We start from the raw sequence: 24,527 nt of genomic DNA, 5'->3' as shown, positions 1-24,527 counted from the left end.
ATGAGGACAGATGTTCAAACTCTGTTATTCTCTGCTATAATTTGGGGGCTTAACACAGTAACCTTGCACATAAAGGAACACAGTAAATCGGTGAATGAATGAATTCTGTTAGAAGGGACTATAAAATTAATTTTAACCAAAACCCCAAATAGTGCGAATCTCATGATTAAATTAACTGTGACTTTAGAACAAAGATGACTTAATCGGGGTTAGAAACAGGGAAAATTAGTAGTACTCTGTTTCCTTTATTTTCTTTTTATCCCTAGAATATCTTTTCAGTTCTGTATACCATTGAGTATGATGGCCCAAAGTATTTAGAGTAGGATGGAGCCATAAATACAGCAGATTATGGGTGATCCCAAGGAGAAACAACAAAGGATTAAAACGTTAGAAGTAGACCAGGAAAAGGTTTTAAAAACGGGGTGCAGATGTTGGGGGTGTTGTGTGTGACACTTTATATCTTCAGAAAACATTGGTAATCTAATATCTCTACTATTTGGCTTCTTACCCTGGTTAATAAAAGACAGTATATCTAGTTTTAGCCGACTTATATTTAACCACCCTGAATAAAGATGAGATCAGTTCAAGTAATTGCCATGGAATTAGGCCTTCATACACAAAAATGAAAATGAAGAAGAGGAAATAAAGGAGAGAGTTTTTCAAAGCATAGTAGATTAGAAACCTTAAGAAAACAGAAGAGTCAGTTTACATAATAACAAAATGTGACAGAGAAAAGACCAACTATCTTAAAGAAAAGCAACAAATAATTCTAGAAACAGGCAAATTTTTTGGAGGGGCAGAGTCTTATATATCTATAAAAATGATTAATGGTCATGATGAATACCTCTGATGTCCAGAAAAGATAATGTTCAAGTCATTTTTAAGAAGACAGGTAAGACTATATTAACTCTTAAAAGATTTCCATTACATATAAAATATATTGTCACTCAAGCACTAGATCCTTGCCTTTAAAGAATCATGCCCTATCACAAAATTTTGAGTTGTTAAAAAATACTGAAGTGTAGGTTACCAACAAATTGTTTATTTCATAAATAACAGGTGAGAAAGTTGAAATAAACAGTATTTAAAAAAAATTTTTTTATTCTTAAAATTTATTTTATTTATTTATTTTTGGCTGCATTGAGTCTTTGTTGCTGTGCATGGTCTTTCTCTAGTTGCAGTGAGCGGGGGCTACTCTTCGTTGTGAAACGTGGGCTTCTCATCACGGTGGCTTCTCTTGTTGCGGAGCACAGGCTCTAGGCCTGCAGGCTAGTAGTTGTGGCTTGCGGACTCTAGAGCGCAGGCTCAGTAGTTGTGGTGCACGGGCTTAGTTGCTCCGCTGCATGTGGGATCTTCCCAGACCAGGGCTCGAACCCGTGTCCCCTGCATTGGCAGGTGGATTCTTAACCACTGTGCCACCAGGGGAGCCCTAAACAGTGTTTTAAAATATCACTTAGGACAAGGTCATGAGTGAATATAAATCTGCATTTCAATTAACTTTATAATTTTGAATTTTTCCAATTTCTTGCCAGATTTAGTCTTTTTTTTTTTTTGCTTGCTTCAGTCTAGCTAATAAATGTTTTTACTAGGAATCGAAGTGTCAGATCTGTTTTGTTTTGTTTGTAACTCCCTTGCGTTTCCATTTTTAGATTATCTTCAACATTTAAGCTTCTTTTTTTTTTTTCTTCTTTTCTTTTTTTTTTTTTTTTGCGGTACACGGGCCTCTCACTGTTGTGGCCTCTCCCGTTGTGGAGCACAGGCTCCAAACGCACAGGCTCAGCAGCCATGGCTCACGGGCCTAGCCGCTCCGCGGCATGTGGTATCTTCCCGGACCAGGGCACAAACCCGTGTCCCCTGCATCGGCAGGCGGACTCTCAACCACTGTGCCACCAGGGAAGCCCCAACCTTTAAGCTTCTTTGCCAGCAGTCTTGATAAGCTACTCTTTCATGAGGCTTAGTTTAATTAAAACCAATAATTCAGTCATCTATTGACTTACCTGGGAGCAAGGAAACTCAATATGTTGTGGTATGCTGCTAGGGAACATATAGCAGGGATATGCCACTGGTATTCCTCCGTGTTTTGGAACTCCCTCTCATCTCCCAGGTAACCCTACACAAAAACAGGAAGCTTGACCACCAGATACAGGGATTCTTTTGAGGAGTGTGTATTAGTCAGTGTTCTCCAGAGGAATAGAACCAGTATAGTATGTGGGTGTGTGTAGAGGATCAGAGATTTAAGGAATTGGCTCACATGATTGTAGGGACTGGCAGGTCCAAAATTGCAGGGCAGGAAAGCAGGCTAGAGACCCAGGGAAGTGGTAATGTTGCATCTTGAGTCTAAAAGTAGTCTGGAGGCAGAATTCCCTCTTCCTCATGTGACCTTAGTCTTTTTTCTGGTAAGGTTACTAATCCATTGATTAAGATGGAAAGATTATCTGGGTAGGCCTAATCTAATCACATGAGCCCTTAAAAACACAGAACTTTTTCCAAATGCAACAGAAGAGGAGGGGAAAAGGAGGGTATCAGGGAGATCTGAAGCATAAGGAGGATTCAGTATGCTGTTGTTGGCTTTGAAAATGGGGTGGGCCATGAGCCATGGTATACAGGTGGCCTCTAGAAGCTGAGCAGACAGCCAGCAAGAAAACAAGGCTCTCAGTCCTACATTCACATGGAACTGGTTTCTGCCAACAGCCTGAATGAGCCTAGAAGTGGATTCTTCCCTCACAAAACTCTTAAATAAGAACCTAGGCCTGCTGAAACCTTGATTTCAGCTTTATTACACCCGGAGCAGAGTACCAGGCAAGCATACCTGAACTTCTAACCTATAGAATTAGGTTTTTTTTTTTTTTTTGCGTTACATGGGCCTCTCACTGTTGTGGCCTCTCCCGCTGCGGAGCACAGGCTCCGGACGCGCAGGCTCAACGGCCATGGCTCACGGGCCCAGCCGCTCCGCGGCACGCGGGATCCTCCCAGACAGGGGCACGAACCCGCCTCCCCTGCACCGGCAGGCGGACTCTCAACCACTGCGCCACCAGGGAAGCCCTAGGTTGTATTTTAAAGTTAGCTTTGTGGTAGTGTATTACATAGTAATAGAAAACTAATACATATGATTAGCTTGTATTCAAAATGAAGAACTACATTTATAGTATATATTTCCATAGCATATTTATTTTATGCATGGACAACTGTTAATTTGTATCCAAACTGCTACTTCCTTCTGTGCTAAACATAGCATAATTGTTAAAAGCTCAGGCTGCTGAGTTAGACATTTTAATTCCACCTGAAATCACTTACTAGCATATGACCTTCCATGTGTTATTTAACTTCTCTAAGCTTCATTCCCATCATCTATAAAATGAGAGTAGTAGTACCTACTCATAAGAATTTTACATTGCCGATATAGTGACCATTGTTATATGATTACAATGATCACCATGATGGCAATACAAAGAATGTTGTCAATAAGAGCGGGAATCTGGGCATTCATGTGAAACCATGCTGAGATCTTTTCACTTAGTTCTTTATACCCTTCTCTGATCTCTGTATATGGATTTTCTGGGTTATCCTTTCAGTTTTTTTCAGATGTTTTGCTTAAAAACTAGATATCCATGCCTTTCTCATGAATCCCTATCTCGTCTCAAAAATTTCCCAGAGAAGTTCTATAAAATAAGTAAGACATAATTTGAAAGGGAGTTTGTCAACAAAATAAATTTGGACATTAAAATTAAATTGAGTTTCTTAATTATAGAGCTATTATATGGTTACATGCCTGTAGCTCTTCAAAAAGAGATTATATTTTCCACATTCATTGACCTATTGACAAAGAAGTGACCTGCAAGACTATTTCGTGAAATGCACTTTGGGAAAAACTGTCCCTTCAGATATAAATCAGCTCCATGAGCTAACTCTTGTTTTCTCTTTTCCTTGTTAAAGCCTGACTTCGTCTACTTAGTGCAGATTATTTAGCCTATAAACAACCTTTACTCACACACTTAATCTCCCTCCAATATATTTTTTGTTCTTTACTACCAAAATATGGAGGGGAAGCTGTTGTCTGGCTTTACACATTGCCATCAAAATCAATAATCGTTAGCGTCATTTCAGGGATTTGTGATACTTATAGAAATGAAATGGATTATGTACAATGCTAAGAATGAGTTGCTAAATAAATGGTAATAAACCAAGTCATCAGAGTCAGAAGTTTTCTATTTTAACTGTTTTTTTTTTTTTGCTGTTCCTTGAAGGAATGATTGAGACAAGAGGATAGGTGGAACTAAGGATTTTTATATGATCCAAGGTATCTAGTAATAAATTTACCCCACTTATTTGTCATCTGGCAGCCCTAAAAGTTGGCTTTAGAAAAATTTCCGTATATATGACTGTCATGAATTCAGAGTCAGAGTGACAGTGCTGTTGTTTTACATACTGACTCCCAAAAATGCATTTTCTTCTCAAAAAGATAAGATATGGAAATCCAATTTCCCCCTTCCTCTACATCAAACCAGCAGGGATAATTAATAAGGCCTAGATCATTGATTTCAACCATTTTAACCATAGAACCTTTTCTTCAGAGGAAACATTTTATGGTACGGTCAAATGGTATAGAAGTTGTAGCCTCCAGATATCTCCCATACCTGCCTTTGTTGGCCCTTGAATGGACTCTGGAAAATATCTACAGCTTTGTAGAGAGCACTTTGAAAACTGCATACTTGGGTAAATATTGCCAGATTTTCTTATGTAATGAGCAAAAAATTTTACTTAGAGTTTACAGCTCCCTCTTAGTATGTCTTGAGGAGTTCAAGATGCTGTTGTTGACACTGGCAGCATGCCAGACAGAAAATTTTGTGGGAAATAAAATCCTGCATTTCCTTACTAAACTCCTTAACCAACGGATGGGAATTGAGGGGGAGAGAGTAAAGAAATGTGATGTTTTACTATAATTGTTTTGGAAAAGAGAACAAAGACAATATTGAGTAAACACCAACATGGGAAATTTAAATAGAAAGTTAGCATTTGACCAGCCTATACATTTTTTTACATATAAGATTTTTTCTTAACACTTGAAAAACTGCAAATGAAGTTAGAAGACTATGAATTCTTAAGTTTTAAAAATGTTTTTAAATAATACAATTTTAAGATTCTCTGCTTAAATCTGTCTAAAGAAGCAAAATGAAAATTTACTGAGGAATGTAAATGAACATTTGAAAGAGGCATTAAAATGTAGAGGAAGCATTACAAACTTTCTAGCTAAACTTTGTTTTCTAATCAGTATGTTTTATCACTTTACAGAATGTAAATAAGTGAGTGCATATATGCTGAAATTAGGAACCAATCTAACTGTATTTCAATTATCTGTCCTTTAGAAAACCATTTGTTTCCTGACTAGTCAGACTGTTGACCTGTTATAAAGATTTTCCTGATCAGAAAAACTAATTTTTTCCAAATATTTGCCTTACCAACATTAGTAAATTCAGCCATTCCTTTTTGTTTTGTTTCTCATAAGGTATAATGACTTTTTTTTTCTTTGCCTTGATCTCTTTGGAATCACATTTTACGTGTCAAAAAAAGGCTTTAAAATCTAAGGCTTATATATGGCCTAGTGCCCATTTAGAAAAATGTGTTCAAATGCCCCAGAGTAGTCTCCAGAGAACACTAACATGTTCCAACAGTGCTGCCGTAGACCACAAAATTTATTACAACTGTTTAATGAAGTTACAACTCCTACATCGCATTTCTTTTAAACATTCTTAATGGTGGCAAATTGTCTATTGTGGTTGAGTTTGATGTTAATTTTTGGAGAGATGTTTCAGTAGAAAATGATATAGCTGTAATAAGTCCTAGGTTGCTATGGGAAGAGAGATAAAGCATGAAAAGTATAATCTGAGAAGGGCTATCTGAGAGTTACAGGTGTCTTGGAAGGGATTTAAAGAGCACATCCTAACAAAGAATGCTAAACATTAACTCAGAGAGGAGTTCACAAATATTACTTTATTAATCTAGCTCATATCCTGACTGTGTATGTAAATACTAACTACTCTAAACTGAAGTGAAAAATAATTATACTTTAATAGTGTAGTTCAGGGATATAGGACCATGTCTATTTTTGTCATCAAAGTCCAGAAATTTTTTGTAGGCAACTGAGGCAGCTTTCTGGAAAGAAGAAGGAGACAGAAGACTATCTCCTTGGTAACTTTTCTGTTCCCATGAAGACCAACTGTGCTTCTTAAAGTTGAATTCCATGAGATATCTTTTCATATTTAAAATAAATTTGACTTTACTTAAGCTACTTTAAGTGGTTTTCTGTTCCTTGCAACAAAACTATACCAGACCAAGACAATGATTCTATAAAACCTTATCTTCATCATCACTGCCCATACATGGAAACTCAGATAATCCAAGCAGAGTCTGTGAACCACCCTGAATTATATAAAAATGTGATTTGTGTATCATATGTGTATTGTTGTCTAGGGGGAAAAGGCCATAGATTTCATCAAATACTCAAAGAAGTTTGTAACCCAAAAATATTAAGAACTATTGGTAGAGAGCCTCATGCAGAGGCATCCTAAGTGACAGAGTCCCTTTCCATTTTGCCTCCATGTTGAGGCAGTGAAAGACTTTGGTTTATTATTGTTGCATCTGACAGTGCCATAATTATGCCAGTTTTTATCCTATATATGGAACGTTGAAAAAGATGCCCCTTAGAGCTTTGCTGCTGTTAGATGTCTATTAACAATCTGACAAAATAGATTTTCATGAAATTTGGACCTCAAGAAAATTCACTAGGTAGTAATTTTTTTAAGAAGTCTTAGTTTTTGTTTATTTGATTATTTTCAATGGGACATTGATACAGACAGGTTTCAAACCTGCAAGAGGGTGGTATTTTGTTCTACCAAGAACTGATCTAGAATTTTAGAATTAGAATGGCCTTTAATTTTACAGATGAGTAAACTGAGACACAAAAAGGGTAAGTAAAATTTCTAAGGTCACTTGGTAGTAAAGCACAAGTGAGGCTGGAGTTCTGTTGACTGTCTCAAGAGCCTTTTTTTTTTTTTTTTTTTTTTTTTTTACTGTACCAAACTTTTGATAATTATTACTTCTTTACTCCTTGTCCCCATCTATGATGTGTAGTCAACTCATTTAATGTTTATACAACACTATGAAGAAGGTGCTATTACTGGCATTTTAGTAACTATTTCTTCTGGGGAAATTTTCTTGGGGAAATTACATTGTGAATGTTCTATTAAAATACGTAAGTCAGTTTGAAAAATAGTGCCATATACATATATGTGCTTATTCATGGTAGTGGAATTAGATTTCAAGTCTTGGATAAATCAATGAAAGAGCCATTTCAGATAATATTCTTCTCTGTTTTCTAGGAAATGTGTTTAGAGACTTTTTTGTTTGTTTGCTTGTTTTTAAAATTCAAAGTTTTAAAAACGTTAAGGGCAAAAAGAACAAAAAATTGTCACTCTGGACTTAAAAACTACAATACAGTGAAATCAGTTACTGGACATTTCAAAAGGCACTTGATGAGTTTCACAGATTTTATGGAAAGTCCACACCTACTTGGAAACATGTACCTTTGCACTTACTGGAATGACAGTCACCTACCTCAACAGTCCTTCCCTTTAGTCTTTACCCCCCATTTCCCATTTTCTCCTGGGAGAAGCCTGTTTATCCTGCAGGTCCCAGATGTGGATATCCCTTCTCTTCTACCATTGTTCTTCTGCTCCTATAACATTTTATACACTCCTTTGCTATACAATCATTGCATTGTTTTCATGTTGCATTTGCATGTGTGTCTTCTTTACTGAACTGAATTACTTGGGAATCTCAAGCTCCTAAACAGAGGTAGACAGGTACAATAAGTATTCAATAAGTATTTGTCAAGTTATAGTTATGTATACATTTAAAGTATTTTTTAAAATGATACTAAAGGTATTCAGGTTTTTTGTAGAAGATTTGAAATACTGTTTTGATGAATAATTTCAAATTAAAACAACTTCTAAACTAAGATTAAACAGTCTTAACTATATATTTATGATTATAGCTATTTAGTATAAACTTGAAATTTTCCTTCCAAAATCTAATCTTATTTCTGATTTTAGAACCTTGAGGCTTCAGACTTACATTTCCACATCAAAAATTAGAGCATATGATCTGACAAAGATTTTGTTTTGTTTTTGTGTTCTGTGAATGAAAGGTATTCTGAAATATAATTTGGGTGCCAGGATACTGGAATTTCAAGATCTTTCAGCTTCAGTGAGGAAGAGTAGTTTGTTGGTACTATTGAGAAAAAAAAGAAAAACACCTTATTATACTGTTTAAGTATTTCTTTTGTTAAATGAATTATTCTTACTTTGCTGAGGCCAACGTTTTGAATTCCAGATACCTAACCACCACCTTACCCATCATTTAACTTGCAAATAAAAGGGGCTTTTCCCCCAAGTAAATTTATAATATGAGAATTTGCATAAGTAATAATGTTTGTTGCTTAATTTTGAAGTATTGGTGCTTCAAATACAGAAATGTAGGTGCCAGGATTTAGTCATTATCAATAAAAGTCATCTTGATGTGACAGTAGTCATTATAAATTTTATTTATTTTGGACTATGGGATTACAAATCCCATAAGAATTTATTAAGGGTAAACCTGAGAGAGACCAGCATAGCTTTTACATAGTATTAACATAAAAGACTTGCTTATTTCTCTTGCAGAAAAATTAGAAATAGTGATTAAAGTGAGAAAATTGGGTAATTCAATGTCATTTTAGTCATATCTGTATTTGGCATTTTAACTATAAAGTCTGTCATATAAGGTCACTTAAGGTTGGCTCTCTGGCCTTTTTTGATTAAGAAACTTCAACGTCATTTGATAGATTATTCAGAGGCTATTTTTGCTCTTAGCATACCTAATGTATTCTCATAATAAGTATTTTCATATCGGTGAACAATAATGAAATACTTCTTATACTCCTTTTATAATTATTGACTCTTTTTGTCACAGACTGATTTTATGCTGACCAACTACACTAAATTAATTTTATCTGTTTATATGTTTACTTTGAAAGTTAACTAGAATATGCTAGCAGGATATTCTAACTAATCTCTCAAACTTGAAAAGAATAATTTTTTTTTAATGTTGGATAAATCTTAAAAACACCAAAGAACTGGTAGGGCCAAATGCACATGCTGGCAGGAACCCAGAAAGGGAGGCAGAGCACAAAGCTTCTTTTGCCTTGAGAGCATTTTTCCAAACTGCAGACTTCAACTTTAGTTTTTATACTCCACTGATTGGAGCCTCAACTCTGAAAATTACTTTCTCAGTTTAAGGGTGAACCAGAATAAATCTACCCCGTTCATCCACAGCATGACAGAGTCTGACAGGTTGAAACTATAGGACATCCCAAGCATAATCTCCTAAATTCACATCATGAGGGTGGTCCAAAAAACTTTAAACCCTGTTTATTTGGTTGAAAGTGGTCCGGCACTGGTGGTATCCCAGATTGCCTGACAGGGCAAAAATGAATACTTCTGCTCAAAGAAACTTCATAAATAATTTTTTAAGAAAAACAGCTCACAGTAAGAAGTAATTATGAAGCATGTATGGAAACAAGGAACCATGATCTAAAATCAGCAGGTATCAAGAATAGATAAATAAAATAATTAAAATAACTCAGTGTATGACATGAATTAAAGAGGAAATTATTGAACTGAGACAGAGTAAATGAAATTATCCAGAATGCCACATATGGACAAGAAAAAATAATAATAATGAATTAAAATGGTTAAAGACAAAGAAGATAAAATAAGGTTTAACTTCTTAATGGAGTTGCAGAAGGAGAGGAAAGAATGGGAGAGAGGAATCTCTTACTAAAAGAAATTCTAGAGGTGTATTTTAAGCAGAAAGAAAATGATCCCAGATGGAAAGTCTGAAGTGAAAGAAAGAATGAACAACAACAACCAAAAAAGTAAATATGGACAAACATTTATAAAACAGAATACACAAAAAGACTAACATAGCCACACAACAGAATTGTGGTCTCAAGCATTTGTATGGTTTGAGAGAAGGCTAAGATTATTCAATAATTAAGTATACATTTTCTAAAAGAACAAACTATAAATTTTTGAAATCAGTAAAATGAAACAATATGGAATTATTAAAATTTAAAAGGAAAAATCTAAAACCAATTCTCAACCTTGGCTTACACAATACATTCACTTGGGGAGCTTTTAAAAAACCTAATGCCCAGGCTCCATCCTAAACCAATTAAATCAGAGTCTAAGTAATTTTGAAGCTCCCAGGGTGATTCTACGGAAAGCAAGGAGCAGAGGAAAAGAAACATAGAACAGATAGAGCAGATAGAAGGTGCAAGGTAAGATACTATATATAAATCAAAATATGTTAGCAAATCATTTTAAAAGTAAATGATCTAAATGCTCTAGTTAAAAGAAATTTTTTATTGTCATAAAAATACAGTTTATGTTGCTTATGAGAGACATATCCAAAATATAAGATGGTAGAATAAATATAATTTCTAGAGATAAAGTATATTTCTCATAATAATAAAAGATATGATTTAACAGGAGAATATGTGTTTAATTTGTACGTGCCTAATAGTATAGCTTCAATATAAGCAGAAATTGACAGACAAACCTACAGTTGTTTTGAGGAGGAGTTTTTTTTTTTCCCCCAGCATTAAAGTTTGATAAGTTTCAAAACTCTAAGGGAGATTTTAAGAGTAGTACAAACAATACCCTCATTGATGTTTGTTACCAAGATTCATTAACAGTTAATACTTTGCTACATTTACTCCATAAATCTATATGTGTATATATTGACACATTTTTCTTTTTGTTTCTTTTCTGAACCATTTGAGTTACTTCAACCTTAAATACGTTATCATGCATCACCAAAGATTGAGGACATTTTCCTACATAACCACAATACAGTTGTCATCACGTTCAGGAAATTTAACATTGATATAGTTAACATGTTTACATAGTTCACATTTGAATTTTCCAGATTGTTCTAATAATGTTCTTTATAACTGTGGGTTGGTAGCTTGATCCAAGATCCAATCAAATATTATATATTGTATTTAGTTGACTATCTCTTAGGCTTGATTAATCTAGAAAATTCCCCATGATAGATCCATGTTAAATATTTTTGATAGGTATAGATGATACTGTGTTCTCAGTATATCACTAAGAGGGCATATATCAGTTTGTCCATTATCATTCATGTTAAGTTTAATCATTTGACTAAATTGGTATCCACCAGATTTCTTCACTGTAAAGGCACCTTTAATCTCTAATCTTTTGGGTTATACGTGAAGATCGAGACAATTTCCTGTTCCTTGACAGTTTTCACTGTAACTTTAACATGGTCTTGCCTGAATCAAGTTTTGTTTTGTTTTTTTTACTATAATAGTTGGAAATAGGTGATTTTTCTATTTCTAGCTTGCTTACACATTGATTGGTTGGTATTCTTCTATAAAGAAGAACTTTCCCTTTTCCCCCTCTTTTTTAAAGTTCTGTAGACTGATAGATTTTGTAAAAAATTCAGTGTGTTATAATTCATTCCTATCATTATTATGATGCTAAAATCATCTCAAATTAGGCCAGTGGAAACTCCTGTAAGCTAGCTCCTTTGACCTTTTGATATATTCCTATTAGTTTTTGAGCATTACCTTACCTTCTTGTACAACAAGATAGTTGAAGCTCACCTTGTACTTTCTCTGCTTCAACCCTGGAATAAGCCTTCCTGTAAGAAGTGCAGATTCCTTTTAGCAAGGGACAAAATTCTGGCATTAGGTATCCTCACTGCTACTGGGGTGTCATTGCATCTACTCCCTTTCGTATGAAACCTCTAATTCTAGTCTATCACCGAAGAATTCTTTCTCTCCTTTCCCTCATTCTGAATTTGTATCTCCCAGAAACTTTAGTTTATTTCCCTATTTGCTCAGCCCTTCAATACACACAAAATAATTTTTAAATGGCTGCACTAGTACCACAACAACATACTAAGTAAAAGTCAGGATTTCTTTGCAGCTTTTTGTCCTTAAAATTTCACCCATTGATATGATTATAATCAGAATACTGTGTTCAGAATTATTTAATTTCAATAACTATCATTTCAAATCAATTTATGCCGATCTTTATCTGCTTCTTTAAAAAAAAGTTGGAAGATTTTTAATACACTTTCTCAATAACAGAGCAAGCATTCACAGTGAGTAAGACTGTAGAGGATTTGAACAACATAATTAACAATCTAATAGCCATATATAGAATAGTGTACCCCAAAACTACAAAGTAATATTCATTTCAGCCCCATACAGGTAAAATTTATAAAAATGTTTTTTAAAAATTTATAAATTTAAAAAAATATATTAAATATTTAAGATATTATTTAATTTGTAAAAATTTATAAGTCAAATGTTAGTAAGATTCAAAGGGTTGAATTATGTAGACAATGCTAGTAAGCTAAAAATTGGTACCAAACGGCAATAAGGAAATACCCAAAGGTTTAGGAATTAGTAAATAACCTTCCAAAAAAAAAAAATCCATGAGATGAAAATTTATAATAAAAATTAGAAAATATTTTCAACTAAATAATAATGATACTTTTTGTGAAGAAATTTTTTGTCAAAAATGTTACAAATATGCTTTTTATTAAAACTTGTGGATATAGCTAAAGCATCACTTAAAGGAAAATTTATAGCTTAAATGCATATATTATAAAGAAAAGCTGAAACTAGTGAACTAAGAATCTACCTCAAGAAATTAAAGATAACTCAGCAAATAAGGCCCTTTCCCCCTCCAAAAACAATGAAAAGGAAATAGTAAAGAGCAGGAAGATAGAAAAAGTCAGAGATAAAAGTTGGAATTTTGTAATAATATTAAAGAAATTAAATCAGTGGTTAAAGATCTCAGAAATAAAACTCCAGGCCTAAATGGCTTTACCAGCAAGTTCTAGTAAACATTTAAGGAAAAATGAATTCTGTTCTTACACATACTCTTTAAAAATAGAATGAAAGGAATTATCCCACACTCATCTTAAGAGTCTAGCATAACCTTGATATTAAAACCCATCATGGACAGTACTAGCACAGAAAATTATAGTCTGATCTCACTTATGAACATAGATGCAAAAATCTCTACACACACACACACACAGTTTATCCTAATTATTCAAAAATTCCATATCTGCAAATTCACCTACTCACTAAAATTCAACTCCAATGTCAGTACTCATGGAATTTTCAGACTCATTTGTGGACATGCTGAGGGTGGTGAAAAATATGTCATCTGACACACACCTTCCCAGCTGAAGTCGAACAATGCAAGCTCTGCCTTATTGTTTCAGCTCTCAAGTATAAAAATGTCCCATTTTCAGTTTATTTAATATCACATTTTTTGTGCTTTATTGATTTTGCGTTTATTTTTTAAATTTTATTTTTGGCTGCATTGGGTCTTCATTGCTGCACGCGGGCTTCCTCTAGTTTCAGCAAGCGGGGACTAGCTCGTTGCAATGCGGGGACTACTTCGTTGCGATGCGGGGACTGCTTCGTTGCGGTGCACGGGCTTCTCACTGCAGTGGCTTCTCTTGTTGCAGAGCACGGGCTTTAGGTGGGCGGGCTTCAGTACTTGTGACTCGTGGGCTCTAGAGCACAGGCTCAGTAGTTGTGGCACATGGGCTTAGTTGCTCCGTAGCATGTGGGGTCTTCCCAGACCAGGGCTTGAACCCGTGTCCCCTGCATTGGCAGGTGGATTCTTAACCACTGCGCCACCAGGGAAGCCCTATTTTGCTTTAAAAATAGCCCCTAAGCATAATGTTAAAGTTCTATCGAGCCTATCTAAGCACAGGAATGCTGTATTATGCCTTACAGAGAAAATAGTGTATTAGATATGCTTCCCTTAGGCATGAGTTATAATGGTGTTGGCTGTGAGTTCAGTGTTGATGCTTCATAATACATATTAAATAAGTTACCTTTAAACAGAAATACACATAAATCCAAGTTATGTGTTGCTCTGGTGTTGAAAGTATTGTAACCAGAGGCCTAGTCTTGTATTTCCCTTAGGAGCATGGTTTGGTGATTGTGGTGACTTTATAGACCAGACCCATCACAAATAGAACCAACTATATATACATATATAAAACAAATCCTTGAAATTATGAAGACAATAATTTATCAAAACCAAATTAGATTCTTCCCAATAAGGCAAGTTTGATTTAACACTACAGAATTAATGAGTATACTGTATCACATAAACAGATCAAAGAAAAGTCATATCTCAGTAGCTGAGTACATTTGATAAAATCCAACATAGATTTGTTTGAAATTTTTTTAAAGGAACTAGCGAAATATAAAAGTAACTTCATCAACTTTATCAAGGATTCTATATAAAACCTACAACAGTCATTATATTTAATGGTGAGTTATACATTAATGGTGAACATTATACTTAATGTTCCCTCTGAGACTGGAAACAAAATAGTACCTGCTTGTATTAGTCCTGTTTAATATTGTATTAGAAGTCCTGGGCAAAGCAGTGAGGCAAAAAATAGATGAATGGGTGGGTGGATGGATAGATAAGAAAAGAAGAAATAATATTATTTTTCACAGATTATATAACTATGTACCTAGACTAGAATACCCAAAATAATATACAGATAAGCAGTTGAGATAACAGGAATTTAGTAATGCTGCTGGATACAAATCATTGTACAAAAATGAATTGCATTTCTGTAACCAACAATGAAAAATCAAATTTTAAAAAATAATAAGGTTTATCCATAGGGGAAAAGTAGTAACAGCACCAAAAAATATGAGTTAACAAGAAATACAAATCCAACAAAATATACATGGAACCTTTTAAGAGAAATTGTTAAAGCTATTGAGAGACAATGAGGAACTAAATAGATGGAGAACTATGCCATGTCCATGTATTAAAAGAGTCCATATTGTAAAGACGTTAATTCTCCCAAATGATCTTTAGATTCAGTGCCACTCTAATCAAAATCACAATGGGATGTTTTGTATAAAGGTACTATCACACAGCCATGTACATGAATTAACTACAGAAACACAAATGACACTCACAAACTTAATATTAAATGAAAGAAGAAAGTCACAAAAGCAAATGTGTAGTGTAAAACTAAACTATGTTATTCAGAAGACATTCAGTCATAGGTAGCAAGACTATAAAAGGAAATCAAGGGAATGATTATCACTAAAAACAGGATAGTGGCTACCATTACAGAAAGGGGTAGGGGATGTCGTCAGGGAGGATCCTGTTTCTGCAGTGCAGGCAATGTGTTATTTCTTGACCTGGGTGATAATTACTTGGATGTTCTGTTCACTTTGTGATTAGTCTTTAAACTAAATATATGTTTGAGGCAAAAAAAATTACAGAGCTCAACCAAAGAATTTGAAATGGATTAAGTGTATTACTGAGAGTTAATGTTATTAAGTTAATCCATGATATTAAGTTATTGGTAATTATATTTTAAAGTTGAATTAAGTTGAATGATTTGGAATACACCATCCAGGTAGAAAGGTTAATTTCTAAGAAGCACTTTTTTAAAGACTATCAGAAATTTTTTGTTACCCAATTTACTAGCGTCTACCAGTATTCTGCTTTTACTATGTTCAGGAAGATAGTAAAATTCTGCTTTTACCATGTTCAGGAAGATCATTAATGGACAAACCACAAAAGATTTTATATATAACATGATATTTATAGCTAACAATGATATCTACCACTTTTTGAGCGTTTACCATGTACCAGATACTAAGGCAAGAATTATAAACGCATTATTTCATTTAATCCTAGAAACAACTCTTAAGTGTGGGTACCATTGTTGTCCCCATATCACACAGGTAAAGGACAGAATCAGGTTTTGATTTTAGTCTCTTTGATTCCAGAACTCTTGTTCTTAACCATAGCCCCACATAAGGATTAGAACAGCAATCTAGTAGTGTACTTAGTATTACATGTTGTTATAGATTCATTTATTCAAACTGGTTATGATTTGAGTATTCAGATTTGTTAATTCAGCAGAAAATGTCAGCTATATGCCAGGCATTTCAAGGTACCTATCTACTGGATCTTTTGCTCTGTTTAGCAACTTGGAACCTATACCACAGTAGTTCGCTGGCCTCCTTCTTCCTTAGAGCTAGTGTATTGTGATATTTCAAGTATCGCTAAACTTAATTCAACTTTACCGATGATTATTTGTTATACACATCACCCAAACTACATAATAATCTGCTTCCTGATTTGGCTGCAGTACAGAAAATTACCTTTTGAGCCCTAGGATCAGCTCTTATTGCTGAGGGAGTTTCTAGCTATTCCATTTATTTCCTTATACCCTCATAACCCCTTCTTTGGATGAGTTCTTAAATAAAATTTTGTTGACAGAAATCTTTTAATTGGTTCATATTGTTTTTATGGTACTATGAAATGCCATGTACTGTATTAAACAGGTCCTGTATACAGTTTATTTATAATCAAATGGTGATTATGGTCATTTCTATAAAATGTTAGGACATCAGGCTCTTGGTAAAAAATGTAACCCCTATTTATTGCATTCCTTTTCTGAAAAAACAAAATCAACTTTAGATTATATTATTTTATTTTGACTTACAGTGCCTTTTCCAGGAGCTTAACTACAGTCTGTAGTTTAACACCTCTCTAATGGACACTATGGCAATATGCTAGCTGAGGTAAAAGGAACAGAAGCTGGGCAGATTTTCTCTGCCTTATAGGCTTTAAAGAACCAAGATTCTGTTTTTACCCAGTTATTTCACTGTATTTCTTTCCTTTATGTTTCCAGTATCTACTCATAATTTTTTTTCAGAAAAATTGTCTTAATATCAATAAAATGGCATATGTCTTAAGTTGGTTTTTATTATTGCTTTACTGTCTGAACACTAGGTCTATAGGCTTCAGACCGACAAAAATCCACTGTTTTCCTTCATCGTTATTTGCTGCTATGTAGATCCATATTATCAATAGTTGCATTTGACTAACTAAATGGTCATGTTCAGTTTTGTTTACCTTCTTGTTTCCTACTACTTTGGGACACAAGGAACGCTCCTGCACAAAATAAAATTTTTCATAACTTAAGAAATACTATTCTATCATTGCTTTGCTCTTTGGTCCTTTTAAATCATTGAGACAAATTCAAGTTAAGTCCAAAGACATCATTATATTGACTACTGAGAATTAATTTGTGAATGGATTCTTTCATCTACAAAGACAGTTTTCAAAGTGTGGTCTGGGGATCTGAGACCTTTCTAGGGTCTCTGTGGGGGGGAAATTATTTTCATCATAATACTAAAATATCGTTTGCCTTTTCTACTCTCCTCCTCTCTTGAGTGTAGGGTTGAGTTTTCTAGAAACTTCATGGCATGTGATGTTGCAACAGCTTGAATGCAAAGCAGACATGCGAATCCATCTGTCTTCTATTAAGCCCGACATTAGAGAGACTTGAAAAAATGTAAAACAGTAGCTCACTTTTACTATCTTTCTAATCTAGATTTTCATTAGAAAGTATAATTTACATTAGCATATACTATAGTGTTATTGTTTTATAAATGAATTGATGTTTTCAAACCATTCAGTTTTAATTTCAAATATGGTATTATTGATAGAACCTGCATAAACAAAAGAGCTCTTTTAGGCCCTCAGTAATTTTTAAACATGTAAAGGGATCATGAGACCAAAAAGAGAGCCAATAATCTATATGACCTTTTTTATTCTCAAATGTTTGATTTTTTCTTATATTTTATTTCATCTTATAAAAAGCATAATGAAAATTATCTATTTTTAGGTTGCTACAAACCTCAGGAAAGATCAGATTACTTGATGTTGGCAGCTGCTTTAACCCATTTCTGAAGTTTGAAGAATTTCTAACTGTTGGCATAGACATCGTACCTGCTGTAGAGGTATGCATAGTTCTGTTTGTTTTGAGTTGAATATTTTACATATATAATATTTTACATATTTTACATATATATATATATATATATATACACACACACAAAGGAAAGCACTGTCTTTACATTCCTGAAATAGCCAATATATTTCTTGTGTACAAGTTGATAAGAGACTATTTCTATTCAAAACTAAAAGTATATTTTGTGAAAATTTGAGCATTTAGTTAACTAATATTAATTTGACCAGCACCATATTTGTCTTCATTTTGTTTTGTTCCCTGTTTATCATCTATCATTTCAATCAAGAAACTTCAGTAAGTTGCAAAGATTCCTTATTTTATTTTTTAATGCATCTCTTTCTGAAATGTACTCTGATGTAGAGCTATTATGGAATAGTGGAAAGAGCAGGGGCTTTGGAGACAGCCAAAACTTTATTAAATCCCAGCTATTTGTACTTAGTAGATAAAACTACTTAACTTTACAAAGAATGTTTCCTCTGCTTTTAAAATTAGATTTTTTTCCCTCAATGACATAAGTTTATAACATTTGTCATTTTACTTTTGATATGGCACCAGGCATAAAAATTTTTTTACAAATTTTTATTGCTATAAAGAGATTGTGGTAGAGTATAAACTCAGGCTCAGAGATTTTTTTTCCTCCACTGCTATATTCCCAGTACCTAGAAGAGTGCCTGGCATACTAAGTACTCATGAAATACTTCTTGAATAAAAGAATGGAATCTATTTTCAACCTTGATTTGACTCTCTGAGCCTCAGTTTTCTCATCTGTGTAGTGGGGTTTGTAATGGACCATACCTTATAAGATTGTTGTCATGTTTACTTGAGAAAAAGTATTTAAAGCACCTAACAAAGCACCTGTTATATAGTGAGCGCTAAAGAAATGTTTGCTGTTATTATTGAAAAGTTCCTGCATGAAGAGTCAACTTTCATATGAATTTATTCTTTAATTTTTATGAGCTTGACTGTCTATATTGAATCTATATGACTAACACTGACGAATAAGAAAATGCTAAAAGCATTACTCTTACCTCCTAAAGGTAGACAGATACTTGCTGTACGGTAAAACAGCTGTTCTTAGCTTACCACGGCAGAGAATTCCTGGGCCATTAGAAGCTATATTTTTAAAGTGCAGGTGGATTTGTACATGAATTCTCTCCCTTTCCTTCCTTAAGGCACACATTAGAGATGTCCTTCAAGGACTGGTAAGACATGATGACCATTTGATCTAAACCTAAGGCTCAAATATTAAAATACTAAGCTTATTTATAGATAGGGCTATAAATTTTCAACTGTAAAGCCATTAGAGAAGGCAAAAGGACTACTATACATGAGTTCAGTAGTAGAATCAGACTTTGATAGTTCCAGTACACTATAACTAATTTTAAAACAAAGGGAAGAAACTTATACTTCCAGTCAAGATGGAGTGACAGGGACCAGACTGATCCTCTTTCCACCTGCCTGCAGCAACTAAAAAGTGGACAAAATATTCAAAATAATATACAAGACACTGGACATCAGGTAGTGAAGGACAGTGATCCCCAGGAGATGGAAAACAAATGAGATGAGCCATATGGTTGCACCAGCATACAGCCTTCAGAGAGTTTCCAATGTGTGGCACAAACGGGATCCCAAGCAGAGTCCAGCTGGTACTGAGTTATAGAGGCAGAGGTGAGAGTCCTGAGAGACCAAGACAGCTAGGGCTCATGGACAAAGTACCAAAGATATGAGAGCTGCACAGAGAGAAAACTCCAGGGGTCTACAAAGAATCCTCCCTGAGTACTCAGCTGAGTACTTACCAGTACATGTCTGTGAGAAAACTGCATGAGACTGGAGGAAGTACCACCTCAAAGATCTAGAGGTTATAGTGCCCAGCACACTCACACAGGCTGGAAGTAGCACCCTTCCCACCAGCCACACTGGAAACCTCAAGAATCACAGTAGCCTGGGTAGAGTACACAGAAAAGCCTTGCATCAGTAGTGGAGAATAATTAGCCTTAGACTGAAGGCTGCTCTAGTCCCACCTAGCAAATCTTGAAACAAAAACAAAAAAGATCAAACTGTGTCCAGATAATTTAACTACATCCTAGAGCAAAGTTAGAATATTTATAGCAATACCAAGTCATCCAGGATGCAGCAAAGTAAAGTTCACCATGCCTAGCATCCAATAAAAAAGTAATCAGCTGGGCTTCCCTGGTGGCGCAGTGGTTGAGAATCTGCCTGCTAATGCAGGGGACACGGGTTCGAGCCCTGGTCTGGGAGGATTCCACATGGCACGGAGCAACTGGGCCCGTGAGCCACAACTACTGAGCCTGCGCGTCTGGAGCCTGTGCTCCGCAACAAGAGAGGCTGCCATAGTGAGAGGCCCGCACACTGCGATGAAGAATGGCCCCCGCTTGCCACAACTAGAGAAAGCCCTCGCACAGAAACGATGCAACACAGCAAAAATAAAAAATTAATTAATAAACTCCTACCCCCAACATCTTCTTTAAAAAAAAAAAAAAAGTAATCAGCCAAGTAAAGAAGCAAGAAAATAGGACCCACAATGAGGAGGTCAGTCATCCAGCAGAGACCAACTGTGAACTGACACAGATGTTAAAATTCGGAAACAAGGACATTAAGATAGGGACATTTTGACTGTATTCTGTATGAACAAAAAGTAAAGTAGAGACACGGAAGATAATTAAAAATACCCAAATCTAACTTCTGGAGATGGATACTATGATCTATGATATGAAACATGTACTAGATGGGATTAACGGTACATTAGATATTGAAGAAGAAAAGTTAAACTGAGGACATGGCAATAGAAACTACCCAAAATTAAACTGAGATTTTTTTTTAATGGAAAAGCATCAGCAAGCAGTGAGTTAATTTCAAATGGCCAAATGTAAGCATAATTAGAGTCCCCCCCAGAAAGAAATGAAAGAAATAATGGTCAGAATTTTTCTGAACTTGATAAAAGCTAACTAATAGTAGAGCTGACCCTTGGCACCAGGGGAATTGTTCCAGGACAGCCCACCACCACCACAGATATCAAAGTATGTGGATGCTCAGGTCCTTAGAGTTGGCTCTTCATATTCCTGGGTTCCATGTCCACAGATACAGAGGACTAAGTGTATATTTCTTGGAAAAATCCATGTATAATTGGACCTATGCAGTTCAAACTCGTGTTGTTCAAGAGTCAGTTGTAATGTAGAGTTTATAATCTATATAAAAATAAAATGTATGATAACAAAAGCACAAGAGGGGAGAAAGGGAAATATATGTATAGTAATAGGTTTTTATAATATATATGAAGTGGTAAAATACTATTTGAAAGTAGACTATGATAGGTTAAAGATGTAGACTATAAATTCTAAAGCAACCAGTAAAATAAAGAGTTACAGCTAATAAGCCAGCAAAGGAGATAAAATAGAATTACAAAGAAATTTCTTTAATCCAAAAGATGGCAGAAAAGGGAAAGAAACAATGAACAGATGGCAAACATAGAAAATAAATAACAAGATCATACATTTAAACTTAAGTTTACCAATAATCACATTAAATAGATATGGCCTAAATACCCCAATTAAAAGGTGGAAATTGTCAGATTGGATTAAAAAAAGCAAGAGTCAAATATATGTTGCCTATAAGAAATGCACTTCAGTTATAAACACACAAAATAGGATGTGTAAAAGAAAGGCACTGTGGCACTATTACAGTCAGACAAAGTAGATGTCAGAGCAATATTACCAGCAGTAAAGATGGCCATCTCATAATGATAAAACGGTCAATTCATCAGGAGTACAAAACAATCCTCAATATATATGCATCTAATAACGGAACTTCAAAATACGTAAACCAAAAACTGATAAAGTAGCAATTACAAATAGACATTTATAAAATTATAGTTGAAGATATCATTACCCCTCTCTCAATAATTGATGGAACAGTTAAAACATTGGTCAAAGAAGAACTCACAAGGAAAGTTAGACCATATTTTCTTTTTCTTCTTCTTTTTTTTTTTTTTTTTTGCGGTACATGGGCCTCTCACTGTTGTAGCCTCTGCCGTTGCGGAGCACAGGCTCTGGACGTGCAGGCTCAGCAGCCATGGCTCACGGGCCTAGCCGCTCCGCGGCATGTGGGATCTTCCTGGACCGGGGCACGAACCCGTGTCCCCGGCATCGGCAGGTGGACTCTCAACCACTGTCCCACCAGGGAAGCCCTAGACCATATTTTCGAATGAAGATAAATAAAAACATATGATATCAAAAACATAAGATATGCATAGGATGCCACTAAAATCACTAAAATAGTACTTAGAGGAAATTTTACAATACTAAACACCTTTATTAGAAAAATAAGAAAGGTCTCAAAGTAATGACATCAACTTTCCAACTAGGGAGGAAAACAAGTCCACATTAAATCCAAAATACAAGAAAGAAAATAAAGATTACAGCAGAAATCAATGAAATAGAAAACCTTCAGAAAATAGTAGGGAAAAACTGATTAAAGCAAACACTCTTTGAGAAGATCAATAAAATTTATAAATCACTAGCCATACTGATTAGGAAATAAAGAGAAAGGTGTGACATCATGTATATTTTACCAATATTAAAAGAAAGGAAAATAAATATTACAAAAAATTTTATGCCAATAAATTCCACAATGTAAGTGAAATGGTCAAACTCCTTGGAAGACACTGCCAAAGCTCACTCATGAAGAAATACATAACCTCAGTAGCCCTAAATGTATTAAAGAAATTTGAATTGGCAGTTAAAAACTTTCCCACAAAGAAAATTCCAGGCTCAAATGGCTTCACTTCCCAACTTATTCTATGAGGCCATTACCCCAATACCAAAACCAGAGACATTACAGAACAACAACAACAAAAACTGTAGACCATATCCATCATGAACATAGACAGAAAAGTTGTCTACAAAATTCTAGCATATTGAACCAAACAGTATTTCAAAAGGGATAATACATCATGGCTAAGTTTGATTTATTCTAGGAGTGTAAGATTGGTTTAATGTTAAAAAAAATACTCAATCTATAACACCTATACAAAAATCTACTCAAAATGGAATAAAGACCTAAATATAAGACCAGATACTATAAAACACCTAGAGGAAAACACAGGCAGAACACTCTGACATAAATCGCAACAATATTTTTTTTTGATCCATCTCCCAGAGTAATGGAAATAAAAACAAAAATAAACAAATGGGACCTAATTAAACTTAAAAGCTTCTGCACAGCAAAGGAAACCATCAACAAAACAAAAAGACACAACCTACAGACTGGGAGAAAATATTTGCAAACAATGCTACCAATAAGGGATTAATCTCCAAAATATACAAACAGCTCATACAGCTTAGTATCAAAAAAACAACCCAATCAAAAAATGGGCAGGCGGGGCTTCCCTGGTGGCGCGGTGGTTGGGAGTCCGCCTGCCGATGCAGGGGACGCGGGTTCGTGCCCCGGTCCGGGAGGATCCCACGTGCCGCGGAGCGGCTGGGCCCGTGAACCATGGCCATGGAGCCTGCGCGTCTGGAGCCTGTGCTCCACAGCGGGAGAGGCCGGAGCAGTGAGAGGCCTGCGTACCGCAAAAAAAAAAAAAAAAAAAAAAAAAAAATGGGCAGGAGCCTAATTTTAGTGATTTTTAGTATCAAAAAAACAACCCAATCAAAAAATGGGCATTTCTCCAAAGAAGACACATGAATGGCCAACAGGCACATGAAAAGATGATCAGTATCACTAATTATTAGAGAAATGCAAATCACAACTACAGTGAGGCATCACCTCACACCAGTCAGAATGGCCGTCATTAAAAAGTCTACAAATAATAAATATTGGAGAGGGTGTGGAGAAAAGGGAACCCACTTACACTGTTGATGGGAATGTAAACTGGTGCAGCCACTATGGAGAACAGTATAGAGGTTCCTTAAAAAACTAAAAATAGAGTTACCATATGATCCTGCAATCCCACTCCTGGGCATATATCTAGAGAAAACTCCAATTTGAAAAGATACATGCACCCCAGTGTTCATAGCAGCACTATTTACAATAGCCAAGACATGGAAGCAACCTAACTGTCCATCAACAGATGAATGGATAAAGAAGATATGGTATATATACACAGTGGAATATTACTCAGCCATAACAAAGAATGAAATAATGCCATTTGTGGCAAAATGGATAGACCTAGAGATTATCATATTAAATGAAGTCAGACAGAGAAAGATAAATAGCATATAATATCACTTATATGTAGAATCTTAAAAAATAATGATACAAGTGAACTCATTTACACAACAGAACAGACTCACAGACAGAATACAAATGTATGGTTACCAAAGGGGATAGTGGGGGATGGGTTTGGTGAGGAGATAAGTTAGGAGTTTGGGATTAACATATACACATTACTATATAGAAAATAGATAAACAACAAAGACCTACTGTATAGCACAAGGAACTCTACTCAGTATCTTGCAATAATCTATAATGGAAAAGAATTTGAAGAAGAATATATATATAAATGAATCACTTTGCTATACACCTGAAACTAACACAACATT

General features: G+C 34.9%; 1 protein-coding gene across 1 annotated transcript in view; it reads left to right on the top strand.

The window, feature by feature from the left end:
- The window catches only part of SAMTOR (S-adenosylmethionine sensor upstream of mTORC1), an 87,418-nt gene that overhangs the window by 49,520 nt on the left and 13,371 nt on the right, over window positions 1-24,527 (top strand). The window contains exon 4 of the mRNA XM_081244850.1: window positions 17,842-17,956. Within this exon, the coding sequence (XP_081100976.1) occupies window positions 17,842-17,956 (115 nt within the window). The remainder of the gene's footprint in view (window positions 1-17,841; window positions 17,957-24,527) is intronic.

This window comes from Mesoplodon bidens (assembly GCF_964165515.1).
Source record: "Mesoplodon bidens genome assembly, chromosome: 9".
Classification (NCBI taxonomy): Eukaryota; Metazoa; Chordata; class Mammalia; order Artiodactyla; family Ziphiidae; genus Mesoplodon; species Mesoplodon bidens.
Note: the sequence above shows the minus strand (reverse complement) of the source record. Positions and strands in the feature narration are given on the sequence as shown.